At 37.4% G+C, this 16675-nt stretch overlaps 1 protein-coding gene across 2 annotated transcripts in view; it reads right to left on the reverse strand.

The window, feature by feature from the left end:
- UNC5C (unc-5 netrin receptor C) overlaps nt 1–16675 on the reverse strand; it is a 405303-nt gene that overhangs the window by 45281 nt on the left and 343347 nt on the right. The window contains exons 8-10 of one of the 2 annotated variants that reach the window (XM_081595521.1): nt 4420–4476; nt 2240–2431; nt 1214–1558 (exon numbers count right to left, since the gene is read on the reverse strand). In XM_081595521.1, the coding sequence (XP_081451647.1) occupies nt 1214–1558; nt 2240–2431; nt 4420–4476 (594 nt within the window). The remainder of the gene's footprint in view (nt 1–1213; nt 1559–2239; nt 2432–4419; nt 4477–16675) is intronic. The other variant, XM_081595532.1, reaches the window with a different exon arrangement.

Here is a 16675-nt window from a genome sequence, read left to right on the forward strand (position 1 = left end):
AATACAATGTTTAAACAAGGAAAGAACAGTAGAGTATATTCTGATCTATTAATTTGAAGACTATTAAAAATATATTTAAAATGATTTTAAAAAGCATGCAATTGCATGAGAATGAGAAAGATTGGAATAAAAGCACTTTATGTAATGTGTGATCTCAGCTCTGTAAAATGTATTTCAGAAAAGGAAAAATGATATTCCATTAAATATTTCAATTTATTAAAATACACTTTTAAAAGGCATGGGGTGAAAAATTGCTGAGGTGTTGAAATGGGGGACTGAATGAGAGGAAGAATCAAAGACAAGTTCAATTGGTTCTCTGTATTACTTGGCTCTATGGCTGTTTGTTTACACATTACATTCGCTTCTTATGCTACATATAGATCTTAGTTCAATCAAACTGTTTCGTTTTTTTTTTTTTCTGTGTTCACAGACTACTCTATCTGGTCCAAAAGAGTGCCTGGACATGCATAGGGGAGTCCATTAACCCTCTCATAACTGATGGTTCCAAACGCATTACTACTATTGATTAATAAATACCAAACTGTAAGCAAACATTATGAGTCACTAACTTTAGTTCACTATTTAAGAGCTTTACGGGGCTTATTCTCTAGAAGCAGATAACTAAATGAACTGAAAACTGAATAATACTAAAAGGCACTACTTTAATCCTACCTTAACAAGACATGTGATGAAGCTATGTGGAGTGAATACCTTATAAATACCTTGACCCTGAAGACTGTGTAAAAAGGAATTAATAAATGAAGATTTGATGTCTAATATCATGTCCTCTGATCATTTAATTTCGTATTCTGAAGTACTGCTTCCTGTAGGAAATTGGAACTGAACCAACTGATATGTTTTCTAATTAATTTGTCCTTTTAAAGTGTGATGACAACAGTGAGGGCTTTTGGCTTAATGCTGCCTTCTGAAGTGCTATTAAAAAGAAGGTCAACGGCAGTTGTTATGCCTTGGCAGAAAGTTGTGAGTGCAATATTTCTAGAGGAAGTGTGTTCAGAGTTGGCTAGAGGAAGATAAACAGTTTCGCTGATCTTGACTGAAGTAATGTTTGTTTTACATTGAAAGTAACAATAGATTTGGATTAGATAGGATACATTAAACTTTTCAGGCCTAATGAAAACAAATAATAAAGATCTTGGTACAAGAATAGGTTTCCCAGATCTACCTCTGCAACGTAAACACCTTTAGGAATTACCTGAGTTGGGGATAATAAGGTGACCCCCAAGGGAGTTGAAGGTGCCAAATGCAGTGCAGGAGGGGTCAGTCTGCCGCGCTAGACTCTGATTCTTCAGGTTGAGGGCCTCATTCTCCAACAAGGATTGGGTCATCTGAGGGGACAGTTTTGATGCAAACTCAGAGAGGTCATCTTGGGGCGTGACAGCACCTGAGGTATTGTACACTTTGATCTTCAGGTTAGGCAGTGGATCCAGAATTGGAGAGTTGGTCATTGGGATTTTGTCTGAGACATCATGCAAGGCATACACAGGTCCTCTGTACATGGCTGCAGCTGATGTGAGGTCTGGGGGTACTGCCAGGAGATCTGAGTCAGAAAGAGAAAGGACGCCCATTTGCATTCTTCATTCAGACAACTTATATTAGTCAGACTCTTCCTGACACTTTCTAGGCCAACAGCAAAGCAATTCAACAAATACTACAGATGGACAGACACTAGGGTTCTACTGAAAATGGCAATTAGATAGCTGGAATCTGTTTAATTATTGGCTACAAATAAATAGACAAGTTCATTCTATATTTTGCCTTGAAGATTACTCATTGTTTCTACGGTACTTAGCTAACTCAACAGACTCAATCTGCAGACACTTGTGATCTTTACTAGGTGACTAGGTAGTAGTTTCTCTCATCTATACTGGATTTGGGTTCACCTGTAGACCACTGTATTCAGAGCAATGCAAGATGCCTTGTTAACAGGAGAAAAAAGGAAACATAAGAAACCTATCAAGCAATCTTTGTACTCTTCTCAAATAAAACTTTAAAAGTATGACAGAGGAACCTGTTACAAAAGGGAAAAAAGAGATCTGTGCACCTTGTCAACTGTAATTAGTTATATGAAGGAAATTAACATAGTGATCAACAAAACAGATGAAAATCTTTGTCTTCATGGAGCTTATATTTCAGCTGATGTGGTTTCGTTGATTTTGAAGACATATAGGGAGGCTGCTTACATGAGTAAGTCCACGTATGAAGTGCATTGTCAACTGACCTTGTCTTGCTGCCTTGATGTTCACAGGCTGAAAGCCTCCGTTGAGTGCAGAAGAGTCAATAATATCAGATTCAAAGTCACGATGATTCTTCCTATACACAAAGAGGGCCACAACTACAGAAATGGCTAGGCAAACTATCACAGCTATCACAATGCCGACATACAGAGCAACATCATCTGAATCAGGAGCAGCTAAAGGGGAGACGGAAACATGGAATTCAGTGGTTAGAGAAACTTCTCACAGTACATATATGTATTGCTATCATTTTTTTTCAGACAGTTATTGCCTTTTTTATAGGTTAATTTCAAATCTATTTCAAAAGCTATTTAAAACAACTGTGGCCTTTCAATGGAAAATTATCTTGCATTTTTTTTCCTTTCTCACTCTGCATCTATCCATTCACTAATCTATCTTAAATTGGGCAACGTAACAGACCATTTACTACAAGGCATAAAAGGAAGCTGGAGCTAAAACCATACCAACCCATAGGAAAAAGAAAAAAAAACAAAACTTTATTACTAATTTCAGGTGGAGACGTTTGGAAGGCAGCTTTGAATTCACTGATAGTTCTTCAAAAACAAACATAAACACTGTTAGAAACATCTGGCATTTACTGAATCTGTATATTTACTGCACCAGAATATTTTTCTAAGTATCATTCCAAGTCACAAAATTACTTCCTCCAGCACTCTTCTCACTTTCCCCTAAATCAGTGAAGGGGTGGGTGGGAACTATGGAAGTCAAGGCAAACACTGGGAGCAAACATGCTGGGTTTGAAAGGTGTACTTTCAGAAGACCCAAGTCTGGGGAGCAGAGGTTAATGCTGATAACTCCAGGCTTTTGCTACAGGTTCAGTATTACCTCTGAGAACACTGAGCCTCTCACGGGTTCTTGTCAGAGATTTACATGTGAGCCACTCATTACTGGAATAAAATATAGCTCTATGCTGTACTGAGTAAGATAAAGGCCTGGTTCAGTGATCAGAAAGGTCAGACTAACCCCAAAAGGCAATTAAGCATTTGATTAACACGGTGTGAGGTCCGCTGGGAGGGCTGTCTCTGGATAGAGCAAGAAGAAAATTCCTATAAATGTTGCATGTTGCCTTAGTGGCATAGAACATGCTCTGATCCAATGGCAAATGGTGATAAAAGTTGATAACTGAACCAATAAAAGTAAAGCTTTCCTGAATCCTTTAGACATCTTTAAGTATCTATTATTTTTAATTTTCTGTGACTCACAAAAACAGACAGCAAAATTACCCAAAACTGTCTGCTCACTGTGAAAGGTGATTAAACTGGTGCTTCAGATGGTCAAGAAAAGCCTTTTTATGTTCAACTTTATACACGTGCATTTTTATTTTGCAGGAAGAGAATTTTCAGGTTTGCAGGTCTCCTGGCCTTCTAAAGTCAAGGAACTACACCTCTCTCCTAAGACTCACAGTCACACGGTTCATATGGTGAAATGACTTGTCTCATGCCATGTATCTGTAACACACTGACAGTAAAAAAGCATTCCCTATGGGAATTCCATTTCTTTCAGGATTTTGTTTAAATGTACTATATGTGAAAGAATTTGTTTTCTTTTTAAATAATTGTCTTTACCAAAGTTTCTAGACTCTCTGCTCAAGCATCAATCAAGTCCATACTGGCAAATCTTTTCAGGAACCCAGTGATGTACCAAACCCTCAGAGCACTGTGAGCACTGCTTTCAGAGTGCTGATTTCATTTTGCTGCTGGGTTCCATGTGAGGCCCTATAGCAGTGCTCTGAGCTCTGGTCAGAATACTGTATCTAAATCCTTAATGTTTTGCTTTACCAGGCTGTAACTGCTTATTCAACATTCATGATCTCTAACTCAGTGGATCTGCATTTTCTCAACTCTTTACTTTTTAGCATTCGAAACTTGCCCTTTATTTAGATCCACATATTTCATGATATGTTTTGTCAGCTACTGGGACTTAAGCTTTGAATGTTAGACTGATAGATTTTAAAGCTGGCAGAGACTTGAAATGACCCTTTCTTCTTTTCAGCAGTGAAAATCTAATTTGTTTTTCATGTTGGAATATATTAGGCGCTGATTTCCTGTGTGCACATCTGTGATCCAAGGAAAGGTAAACTTGAACTGGGGGCAATAACGTTAAATGATTATTCAGCAACATAAAAACCAAACATCAAACTTACAAGAAAATCCATATTCATTCTGGGTTCTCTGCTCAGTTGAAATAGGATAAATGAAACCTTGAAAAAGAAATAAAAAAATAAAACAAAAATGGGAACAAAATCAAATTAATGAGGGAAACAAAATTATAAGCATGAAAAATGGCTTAATTAAAATAAAAGGAGAAGAAACCTGGGTCCTTTAAAATTCTGGTTCAGTACAGAATTATGATTTTGCATCTCCTGTCTGTTCTGGAGCCTCACTAAGAATTAATAAGGAGGCAGATTGAATTTCAGAGCAAAAACTGGTCTCGAGTCACTAACTTTGGAGTGCTTAAAATCTTTCTTTTATTGAGCATAAACTCTAATGGATCTAATTTATTTCAGACATCAAGGGTCATTAGCATAAGGAAAATCTTTTTTCCTTATCCCTGCCATATGCCTTAATTCCCAGGACATATTCAGTAAGGCTCTAAACAGTTTTTTTTTCTCTTTTATTTAATCATAACAGCTTGCTCTCAGTCTAATAGAACTAAAGAAGGCCTGTCGTCATTGGTCAAAGGTTAAATACCCATTTACTGAGCTGAGCAGACCAACTCTCCTCCTTCCATCTCAAGTCTACTTTTTGGACTCCCAGTTGTGGCCCTCCATCTAATAGGAATCCAATAGGTTTTGCCCAGAGGCTGAGCAGTTTGTCAATGCAATAGAAACTGGATGCTTTTTATTTGAAATCATTCAAAAATCAATAGAGCCTAGAGATTATAAGGTTGTTTATTTCAGGGCTTCAGAGGAATAGTGTAAATTGGGAAAAATAAAAATTTCATCCCAATAGTGAATGCACAGATAAACAATAGCAGTTTTCCTTTTCTTTAATTTTAGTGTAATCCAAGGTAGGAATCTAATGATGATGATTGATGATGATAACAAATAATAGCAATACTGTGAAGTAGAAGATTGTGAGAAAATATTTTTTAAATGGGGAACATAAAACTTTTTGAAATGAAAATCAGTGAAAAAGTTTAAAGTATCACATAACTAGCACCCACAGATTCCTAATATTTAATATTCTGCAACATGAATTAATCAAATGATACAGCATCATTTGAATTAATCAAATGAGGATGAATAAAAACCATGTGAATTAAACTTTCCTAGTAATACTCAAGGGCAAAAAATGTAGAGAAACTGCAAGAATCACAATTAATTGGTTCAAAATTAAAGGTCTGTCTGTAATGCTTTAACACTGAAGGTAACTCTAAATTGTGCCTCATGTAGACCTTCTGTAGTTTGCAGAACACACAGTTTTTATAAGCTATTTACTTATTTGGGGAACTAATTCAGGAGAAACATGCAGTGCTACCTTAATGAAAGAGAGGTTTGCTGTAGCACAGACAGGTTTGCTATGAATTAATTTTTAATGCTTTATTTTAGAGCAATGATTGCAACCTCCTACTCAGTTTTATAAATATTATATTCCTTATTCAAGTTGTTGGAGTCCATGTATTAGGTTTGATTTTCATCTTTAAACACTCTGTCTGGTAATAACCTTTTTCCATTTGTATTCTGTGAACTCAATAAAAGGACATCTGGGACATATAAGAGCACAGTAAAAAAAGGTTATTTTTGAAACCCAAAGACTTAAGACAATATAATTTCACAGCTAGCACAGGAGACCAGAAAAGTGATGTCACTGTCGTAGGAGATGATTTTAAGCTGGGTGATGTCAAAAGATTTTTCTTTATTTGGCAGATGTGAAGGCCAGGAAAGAAGTATAAAATAGGATATTTGGGGATAGTTTGATGTTTACCCTGAAATTTTTCATAAGAATAGTGTGAGCCTGTTGGAATAAGCAGAAGAGCTGTGTCTTATAAAAAGGAGAAGCCTGTCTCTGGAGAGATATAATGTGGTCTGAAAGTTCACCCTGTGAAGCAGGTCTAGGTTTTCCTTGGCTTTCACCTACTTCCCAACAGAATCACCATTGTTGATAGGCAGATCAAGGAATAATAAAAAGAAAATTGATAATTTCATTTTAGTTTCTACTTTCCCATGTTTAATTAGATCTGGACCACTCAATATATACTTTTGTGCCTTGTAGCAATTTACCTCAGACTTACATTTCCAGGCACAGAACTAGAATCCATTAATTCATTCAGTCACCTAACAAATACTCTTGACCCTATTATATGCTGGGTTCTATTCTACGCATTGAGGTACAGTGATAAGATGAGAAAAGTCACTGCTTTCATCCTTGTTTAACAGAAAATAAACAAGTAAACAAAATAATCAAGGTCATTTCAAATGCTGAAAAGTCCTCTTGGAAAATAAAGTAAAATGCAGTGTGATTGGAGATAAAAGAATGACTAATTGAAGGAATCAGGGAAGAATTTTCTGCTGTAATGAAATTTACACTGAAGCTTGGACAACGAGAAAGAATTGGCTAGGTAAAGATCTGTGGAGAACATGGTCCATGAAGAGGGACAGCAAACGCAAAAATCCTGATATAAAAAGGAAGTGGTTAGATGTCAGTGAGTGGAAAGAGGGAGGAGGGAGCCTCAAAGGGAAGAGCAGCAGCCAGATCTCATAGACCTGATGGTCCACAAAGAGGTGCTTCAATTTTATTCTAAATGAAATGCAAATCCTGTCATCAAACCTAATCCTGAAAAGATCACTTCGGTTTCTCTATAGATAATGGAGAGCAAAGGGAGAGAAGTGACAGGACTTTATGGATGGTTGCTATAAAATATGGCCTGGAAGATGTCTATCTATAGGTATATTGATATATTTAATGATGTGCTTGCATTTGAGGTTGTTCTAAGATAAAATAAAAAATATAAAAGTCTCAGTATTAGCTATTCCTCATAGTCGATAGAGACCAATCTAGCCAAACTGCCATTTTGCTACATGGGAAATTTTAAAACAGCCAAGTAGTTAAGTGTACTCATCAACGGTTCAACACCCCAACTTACTGTTACAGAAACACTGATAAAGAATTTCGAAAGGCAACTCCGTAAAACTCTTTCCATCCTTTTCAAAACACTTCTGCAACTACACAACTAAAACATCACTTAGAAAGCTGGGTATCAGAAAAGAAGGGGATTACTGTTCTATCCCCTAAACGAAAGGAACACCGAATCACTTTCTAGAGTTTGTTTTTATACTTCTCCATCTGATCCGTCTCTCATGGAACAACAGGGAACATTTTCTTCAGCTAATGAGGTGATCCTGCTGAGAGCAGGCCTAGCAATAATGAAAAATCGCATCTCTGGCAGAACACAGTACAAAATAACTGTTTTCAGTGTCACCATCAACAGCCTGGTTCATAAGGTAGGGATTCCAGTTAACTTTCTTACTACTTGAAAGGCAGGTCAGTCGAAAAAGCACCTCGGCTGTTGGCTAAAGCAGTGAAACTGAGTTTTTTAGTCTCATGGACTTCAGCTGGAATCCTGGCCCTGTCAAATTCTTAACTATGAGAGCTTGGTCAAACTCCCTCATTTCTCTAAGCATCAGCTTCCTAGTCTGTGTAAGGGGCTATGAATATGCATTTCCATGTAGTTGTGGAAAGGATAAATGAGATTTATAAAGTGCTCATGTATTGTGCGAGTGCATGAAGTTGCTTCAGTCATGTCTGACTCTTTGCGACCCTATGGACTGTAGCCCGCCAGGCTCCTCTATCCATGGGAGTCTCCAGACATGAATACTGGAGTGGGTTGCCATGCCCTTCTCCAGGGGATCTTCCCAATCCAGGCTTTAGTAGCAAGTTTCAGAAACAAATTCCCAAGACCAGAGAGCAACTTGATGCTAAAATGATTTCTCAACCAGTGGTAGTTCTACTTGTCAAGGGGATGTCTGGAAGTAGGTAGAGGAGGTGTTTTTTGCTTGTCCTAATGATTAGGCGGTTTGTTGGCATTTAGTGAGTGAGGGCCAAGGGTACTGAATGTCCTGCAATGGGAGGAACAGTCAAATCATGGAAGAACTAACTGGAACAAAATGAACCTCCATTGACAACACCTTTCAAAACCACATCCCACGGACCGATAGAAGGAATACAGAGTAGTAGTGGGCTGCTCTTAAATGGTTAGTGAAATGCTTCTTATGCTAGGAAGCTAGGTCATAACTGCTCAAAATACCCATTTAAGAAAATATCTAGCTCAACTTTTTTTCAGAGGAGGAAAATCAGTTCCCAAAATGGGAAGTGGCATTTCAAAGTTAAGGAACGTTTTTGACAGGCAAATTGGGTTTCTATCCATCTATGAGAAAAGCTGACAGCGTGCAGGTTCTGCACTGTTCAGTTTTGGCAGGCCCCATTCACAGTCCTGTTGACTGAGGGTCTGGATTGCTAACATAACAATGTTCTGGTGGATGGTGGCTAAATGACTTGAGGAAGGAATGACTTTTTCTAGTTTTCACAAAGTCATCCTTCAGACTACAAATGGGATTTACCCCTATTTTTCAGCTAATGTCCAACTGTTATATAACGAGAGCCCATGAGCAAGTGTACTAAAAAGGCAAATGAACTTTCCTCAGTTTTATACAGCAGTAATATCAAGTCATCCTTAAGTACATGGCTCGTAACTATGCAATAATAAGCCTGAACATAGCCTATTTAGTGGGTTTATAGTTGGGAAATCTCCTGGGAACAACACCAGGAACTATAATACATAAATCTTCATCTCCCCAATCAACACCAACTGCATTGATATTTCTAGCCTTTTTAAATTTTCAAGAGATATGAATAACAGACAACAGTCAAAATGACCATGATTTTATGATTAAATTTTTAAAAGATAATACAAACTTTAAAAAATAGTATTCTAATAGAAAAGTTATCAAGCAAATAAGCTGCTGTGAGAAATGTTAAAAGTTCTGAGTATCAATAGGCAGGTATATATTGCTCAAAACCAAGTCTATGCCCTTACTAACTTGCAAACCCCTAGGATGTTAGAGTTAAAATAGATCCTTGATTTGAATTTCTTCTTCTAACCCCTTTGTACTCACAGACCCAGGAGTCAGAGCATAGACTGATGAAGGGACTTGTCTAACATCACAAAGTTGGTGCAACATTAAAGCCAGGGGCAGATTCCAGCTCTTAGGCTACAGACCTGTCATTTTTATGTGTACTGTCTGATGAATAGATTTAAATGAGGATAGACAAGGAAATAATAGAAAAGGGCTTGATATGTTCATGGCTTAATTTGCAATTCAGTTATTGAATGAAGTAATACTAATTATTTAGACTAGAAAATACCTCTCCATTTGAAATATTATCAGTGATAGTCATGAGAAAGTTAAAACAACAGAGATTTTCACCCTTAAGGAAACAACATCCAAATAGCGTCTTTTGTTTAAAGTGTAGGATAAGCAAAGACGTGCTCCAAACTTGAACATCTCTCCTCTAAGGTAACTGGAGAGCTATGCTAGAATAATGCAGGTGTTAATGTATGATAATCACATTGTATTTGGCATAGAACCTACCATAAATGTAAATATTTATAAGAGAAACATTGCTTCTCTCAAAAAATGATGCCAACATTTTTGATAACAGAAAAACAGGGATAAACATAAAAAACTGGAGGAACACTACACATAAGAAGAAAATCACATTTTAAAACAATAAAAATGGACAACTTCTTGCTTTCAGCCTCCAAGAGACCACATGGAAAAAGGCTTATTTCAAAATTAGACAGATTCGGGTTCATATATTGTCTCTCACACTAACCTGTGGGCACTGGGTGGGCTGTTTCAATTTTATGTCTCAGTTTCTTCCTTTCCAGGTTAGAGCTATTAATAGGGAAATATCAGAATTTCTGTTTGTAAGATTAGTTTTTGTACTTTTTGAGCTTTATTAAATTGAACACAGGTCAATTTTGCTTCAGTTTGGCCACATCTAACACAGTAGATTGGATTTATAAGCAACTAATGCCAGGGCCTTAAGTAGAAAGTGAATAAAATTAAAATTATATCTGTAACTCCTTTAAACATATAGAAATATACACATGTATGATACAATAATTTTTACATTCTCCAAAGTTTTTGAACCATTGAGCCAGATTTAAGGAAGACATAAAAGGAAAGTACATATCAATAGATGTCTTGGAATTAACTGTTTCTTTAGATTAGTTATCAAGTTTGTAGCCAAAGGGAGACAGGTGGAGTTTTTAAAGGTGTTCCTGCTTGCCTTCAAGGTTACTCATCATATTTCTGTATGGACCTTAATAAATATTTTATTTCAGTATGGACCTGCATCTACAACCTTAATAAACAGATTTTATGATATGGTTAGGATTAAATAATTATTGAGATATAGTTCACAGCTCACATGGGGAATAGTACATAAGTTATGAATATGACATAACAATTCTAGTTTATAAAAGCATTGTGTTATGTAAAAGTCCATGTTTTTTTTTAAATCATTAAGCTTTTGATCAGTTTTAGCAAATTTATCTATCTGAAGTACAACAGATCACTTCAGAAGATCTGTCCTCAATTTTATGATCTGAGCATTAGAAGAATCTCTGTTCTCCATGGATTTTGCGCTCTTCTCGATCTGGTTGCCTGGGTCTTTCTTTCTGCCAGTGACCTTACACTAAGCCAACAATATCTGATTTCTCTCATTCCAATTTCATTTCTTATGATGCAAATATTCTTATTAAAAACCTCAAGGACCATGCTAAATAAACATGTCCAGATTTTTTTTTTTCCCTTTTAGGTTGGCTCTTATCTAGCCACCCCATCAAGACTGCACTAATAATGTCAAAGGTCAGGTCTGTCAAAGACACTCATGGTCATTTATTATAATTTACCAGTCTTCTGAGGGTTTATTTATTGACAGGAGCTTAAGGAACTCCAAATAAATGAATACATAAATCCTAGGACATGACAACAAAAATTGAAAAGAACATTTGCTTATCGCTGATGTCAGTTATCTAAATTGCTGTGGTAATTTGTGCTCCAGTCTTCACAGGACAGTCTGCTATGCTTCACTAACTGATCCACAGCCCTGTTCCTAACACTGACATCACGCCCCTCTGAAAACGAAGAGCAGGGAATGAACATCTCAGATACAGAAGCCTTATCTCATAACCCACAGAAGGTGATGAATAAATATCTGAAATTTAACTAACAGTTGAGCAAAATCAGACTCCTAAATCAGCTGCCTGAGAGGTGTCAACTGGTATTTTCTATCCGATATGCACCCTCAGAAAAAGGATAAGTTATTAAATCCAAAGGCAGTGATCATTCAATCCATAGTAGTTAAAGACATCTGATAGAAAAAGTAATGAAAAATCCTGAAGTAAAGAGGCCGATTCCTAGCATTCCTCACCCTACCTGCTGGATTTTTAGGCAAAAAGAAACACTCAAAGCACAGGCCCTGCCCCTCTGTAATCTTGACGAAGTCCGTGCTTTGCTGCCGTTGTCAAAGGTGGTAACTTTCTCCATCCCCTCGGAGTTTCCTTTGCATCCTTGAAGCTGAAGACCTTGCACCTGTCCTCTCACACCAATCTGTTCAGGGCGCCATAGGTTTTCATCAGGTTTCTGTGGGCTAAAGTTCCTAACCACATCCCTACTTTCAAAAGCAGGAAAATGTTTTACCAGAAAGGAAAAAAGCAAAAGTAAACCACATTCATTATACCAGCGACAGCAGAGCACTGTGTTGGGCAGCCAGTCCACGGACAGAATATTTATTTGCCAGCTGGGACACTATGCATATCAAAGACTATACAAATACAGCTATGACATCAACATCTTCCAAACTACAGATAAAAGCACTCACTGTCTGACACTCACAGTTATACTTTCCTATCAAACTGCTGTGTTGACAAGAATTTCACTGGAAACTGACTAGCGCCTTCTCAAACGCCTACCATGGTGGTTATAAACACATCGTGCTAAAGTCAAGAACAGACTATTTGTAAAGTAAATGATTTCCTCACATTAAATACACCTGGGATTCTGGGGGCCCTGGTATGCAGTGAGTCCACACTACAATTTACACATAGAGCTCTGCCACTTCCTCTATATGTGAGAATTAATGGAAGAGCAGGGTGACATGTAAATTTTTTAATGAGTAGAAAGTGCTAAATTTGCAGACTGCATAACATTTTAATTTCCCAAAGTCAGGAAGTTCACTGATGCAGACACAATTCCAGGCAGTTCTTGTTTGTAAATTGCAATTTCTAATTTGTCTGCTGTGGCATAAACCTTCTTCAGCAAGGAGGAGTAATTCTAAATTCAGATGTGAACTCTTACATATCCCAATGTGGGATGCCAATCTTCAAATAGGATTAAAAACCAAAGTTTATAGGAATAGCTGCAGCAATGTAATAATCTAATTGAGTGTATTCATAAACATATATAAAGCACCATTTCTGGACCAAGTCACATATATATTCCCTTGACTGCTATTTTCAAAAGGAAAATGTAAGCATGGATTAAACCATTTTATGCCAAGTTGACAAAGTAGATCTTACTACAAATCATTATAAAGATTATAAAAGTTAAGTTATCAGGTCTAGGTTATACAACTGTGTGTAGTGTTAGTTGCTCAGTCATGTCTGACTCTTTGCGACCCCATGGACTGTAGTCTGCCAGGCTCCTCTGTCCATGGAATTCTCCAGGCAAGAATACTGGAGTGGGTAGCCATTTCCTTCTCCAGGATACAACTGTATTTCAATATAAATGGTAAATATGCTTATTGGCTCAACATTTTTGGAGACTATCTTAAGTGCTTTTTTTCTTTCTTTTGTACCTCGTTCCCTATGGGTCTATAGTGTTCTCTCTCTCCAGAACCATTTTATATAAATCCTGCTTCAAAACAATGTGGCAAAACCAGAAGCTACTTTCATATAGTCTTAGTGAAAGTCGCTCAGTCGTGTCCGACTCTTTGCGACCCCATGGACTATACAGTCCATGGAATTCTCCAGGCCAGAATACTGGAGTGAGAAGCCTTTCTCTTCTCCAGGGGATCTTCCCAACTCAGGGATTGAACCCAGGTCTCCCTCATTGCAGGGAGATTCTTTACCAGCTAAGCCACAAGGGAAGCCCAAGAATACTGGAGTTGGTAGCCTATCCCTTCTCCAGGGGATCTTCCCGACCCAGGAATCAAACCAGGGTCTCCTGCATTGCAGGTAGATTCTTTACCAACTGAGCTATGAGGGAAGCCCTTCATATAGTCTTAGAGATAATATAAAGACACCTAAGGGCTTTCCCTGATGGCTCAGCAGGTAAAGAATGCACCTGCAATGCAGGAGATGTGAGTTCAACTGCTGGGTTGGGAAGACCCCCTGGAAGAGGAACATGGCAACCCACTTCAGTATTCTTGTCTGAAAAATCCCATGGACAGAGGAGCCTGACAGGCTTTTTCACAGTCCTAAGCATCACCAAGAGTCAGACACAACTGAGAAACTATGCAAACACACCTAAATAGGCACACAGCACAACAGAACTTTGATTACCTTCTCAATAAGACATAGCATTCTATCATATTATGAAGCAAAACTGGTCTAATCTGTTACTGATGTTGTTTCTTATATCAAAGAGATCAGACATGTGTTTAGTTATTTTCTATAGTAGAAATTCCAAGTCATCTACCTTTTCTTACTCAATGCAATCTATACTTTTTAACATACCTAAGAACTCCAATATTTGTTTTCTAATTAACAAAGTGCTTATAAACCAATAATGCCTAGCTTCTTTCTGGGATAATAAGTGACTCTGATGATTTTGAATTACAACATAATAATGTATTCTAGAAAAATAACACCAGTTCCTGTAAGTTCTTAATTTGCAAGTAGGGTCTCCAGGGTAAGAACTACGTTTTTTCAGACCAACGAGGACACGTGTGTGTGCTAAGTAGCATCAGACGTGTCCGACTCTTTGCAACCCTGTTGAACTCTAGCCCAGCAGGCTTCTCTGTCCATGGAATTCTCCAGACAAGAAAACTGGAACAGGTTGCCATGCCCTCATTCAGGGGATCTTCCCAACCCAGGGACAGAAACTTTGTCTCTTTGGCAGGCAGGTTCTTTATCACTAGTGCCACCTGGGAAGCCCTAAAGAGGATATACCTCATGTATAATATATACTTGGCTCAGCTGGTAAAGCATCCGCCTGCAATGAGGGAGACCTGGGTTCGATCCCTGGGTTGGGAAGATCCCCTGGAGAAGGGAGAGGCTACCCACTCCAGTATTCTGGCCTGGAGAATTCCCTGCACTATACAGTCTGTGGGATCGTAAAGAGTCGGACACGACTGAGCGACTTTCACTTTCTTTCATGTGTTATACTTCAGTATCAACTATTATGTTTGGATGGCTTTTGAGTAATAACTGTGGGACTTTCTCATTCTATATTCCATGTGTTTTAAGGTGTGTGTCTGTGAATGTGTATGCACACATGTGCTCATTTGTGTCTGACTCCTTGCAATCCTACGAACAGGCTCCTCTGTCCATGGATTTTTCCAGGCAAGAGCATTGGTGTGGGTTACCATTTCCTCCTCCAGGGTATCTTCCTGACCCAGCAATTGAACCTAAGGCTCTTGTGTCTCCTGCATTGGCAGCTGAATTCTTTACCACTGAGCCACCTGGGAAGTCTGTGTTTTAACCTACCTTTTATATAATCACTCACTTTATCCTTCCTGCATGTCTTTTGAAAAGTTTCATGAGATCTACATTCCAGTTTACTAATTTTCTCTTTAACTTTATCAAAAGCTGTCTCTGACTTGATCTGATTTTTACTTTTCCATTGAGTTTTAACCTCTCAATGGATCACATTCCATTTGAATTTCTCCTAAATCTCTGTCATTTTTACAATATTCTATTCTTTCACTTGTATTTATATTCCTTTTAAAAAGTTTATCTTTTTATTACTATTTATTTTACAGCCTCATTTAGATTGCTCTAGGAGTCCATGTTATTAAAGTACTGACACACCTATTTATTGTTGCCAACTTTCCCTTGCAGCAGACTATTTATTCCCTTGGGTGATATAAAACTTATATCATAAATTAATTTTCAGGAGTGAGTTATCTTTATCATAGACCAATGCACTTAGGTTGTGGAAAAAACTCCTGAAAATGGCTTGCTGTTCACTTCTGCTGGCACTCCAGAAGTTTTACTACTTATATAAATTACACATACTTTGCATTTTCCTCCCTGTACGGTATCTTAGACTTCATATCCAGAACTAAGTAAAGGACTGCGGTTTTATTACTGGTTTTATTTAAGGGAAGACTTTGTTTGTCTTTTCTGTACCATCAATTTTCCTGTAGCTTTCCTGGGCTGATGGGTAAAATTTTCGAGTTATTTTTCATGGTGGGGGAAGCCAGTTATGAGACCCAGCTTTATTCAGGTTTCTTGCTTTCCACTCAGCCTCAGAACCAAAAACCTAACTCTCAAACCCTAGGACCTACATCCATGCCTAATGCCCCTCTTGGTTATTCTGGTGTCCACTTGTACAGATACTTCTTTAGATCTGAGTTCATTTCTGGTACTTGAGGATTTCTTTCTTTTTAACTTGATATCCTCTCTCTCTTACACACACAGACTCCAAATGTGTGAATATGTCTTTTAAGTTTAAACATTTTATCCAATATTTCTAGGTATTTTCAGTCAAAGGTGCTTATAATGAGGGGAATGGCTAAGGAAGAAATGTGTTCAAATATGATTATTTTGAACAAATTAGTGATAAACATTGACAATGTTATTTTCTATATATTTCACACTGTATTGCTCTTAAGTACCAATCTGGCTTTTAAAATATACTACACTACATTATCTATGTAACTCTGAATTCTACTGACATCTATCAGGAACTCTGAATTTTTCCTTTCTAGCAGTGTTTCTACATTTATATGCAAACCACTTGTAGACAATTTTTAGTACATTCAGAGGTTGCACTGCCTCCCTAATTCAGTGGTAAGCAGGCTAGCTTTATTTTGAGATAATATTGCAATACTTATAAAGAGCTATTTATCAGTGCATTGAAGACACGAAGTCTCAATGTAAACAAACATTAAATGATATTTTCTAATTATTAACTGCAGCTTTATAGCTATCTTTTCTTTTCCCATTCTTTTTCTTAATTCAGAACTTGTCCCTCTTACAAGCTTGGTACTTTCACTATTAGAAGCCTTTTGTTTTCCAAAATGAGGACATTATTTTTTTTGCAAGACTTTGTCAGCATTGCTATGCCAAAAACACCCAGCTTACTGTAAACAGAAATTATAACTTTCACTGTAAAATACTATAATTATACAGCACAACTGTATCTGAGGTTTTTATCCCTGAGG

Source organism: Giraffa tippelskirchi, chromosome 1 (genome assembly GCF_054371585.1).
Source record: "Giraffa tippelskirchi isolate mGirTip1 chromosome 1, T2T-mGirTip1v1.2.pri, whole genome shotgun sequence".
Taxonomy (NCBI): domain Eukaryota; kingdom Metazoa; phylum Chordata; class Mammalia; order Artiodactyla; family Giraffidae; genus Giraffa; species Giraffa tippelskirchi.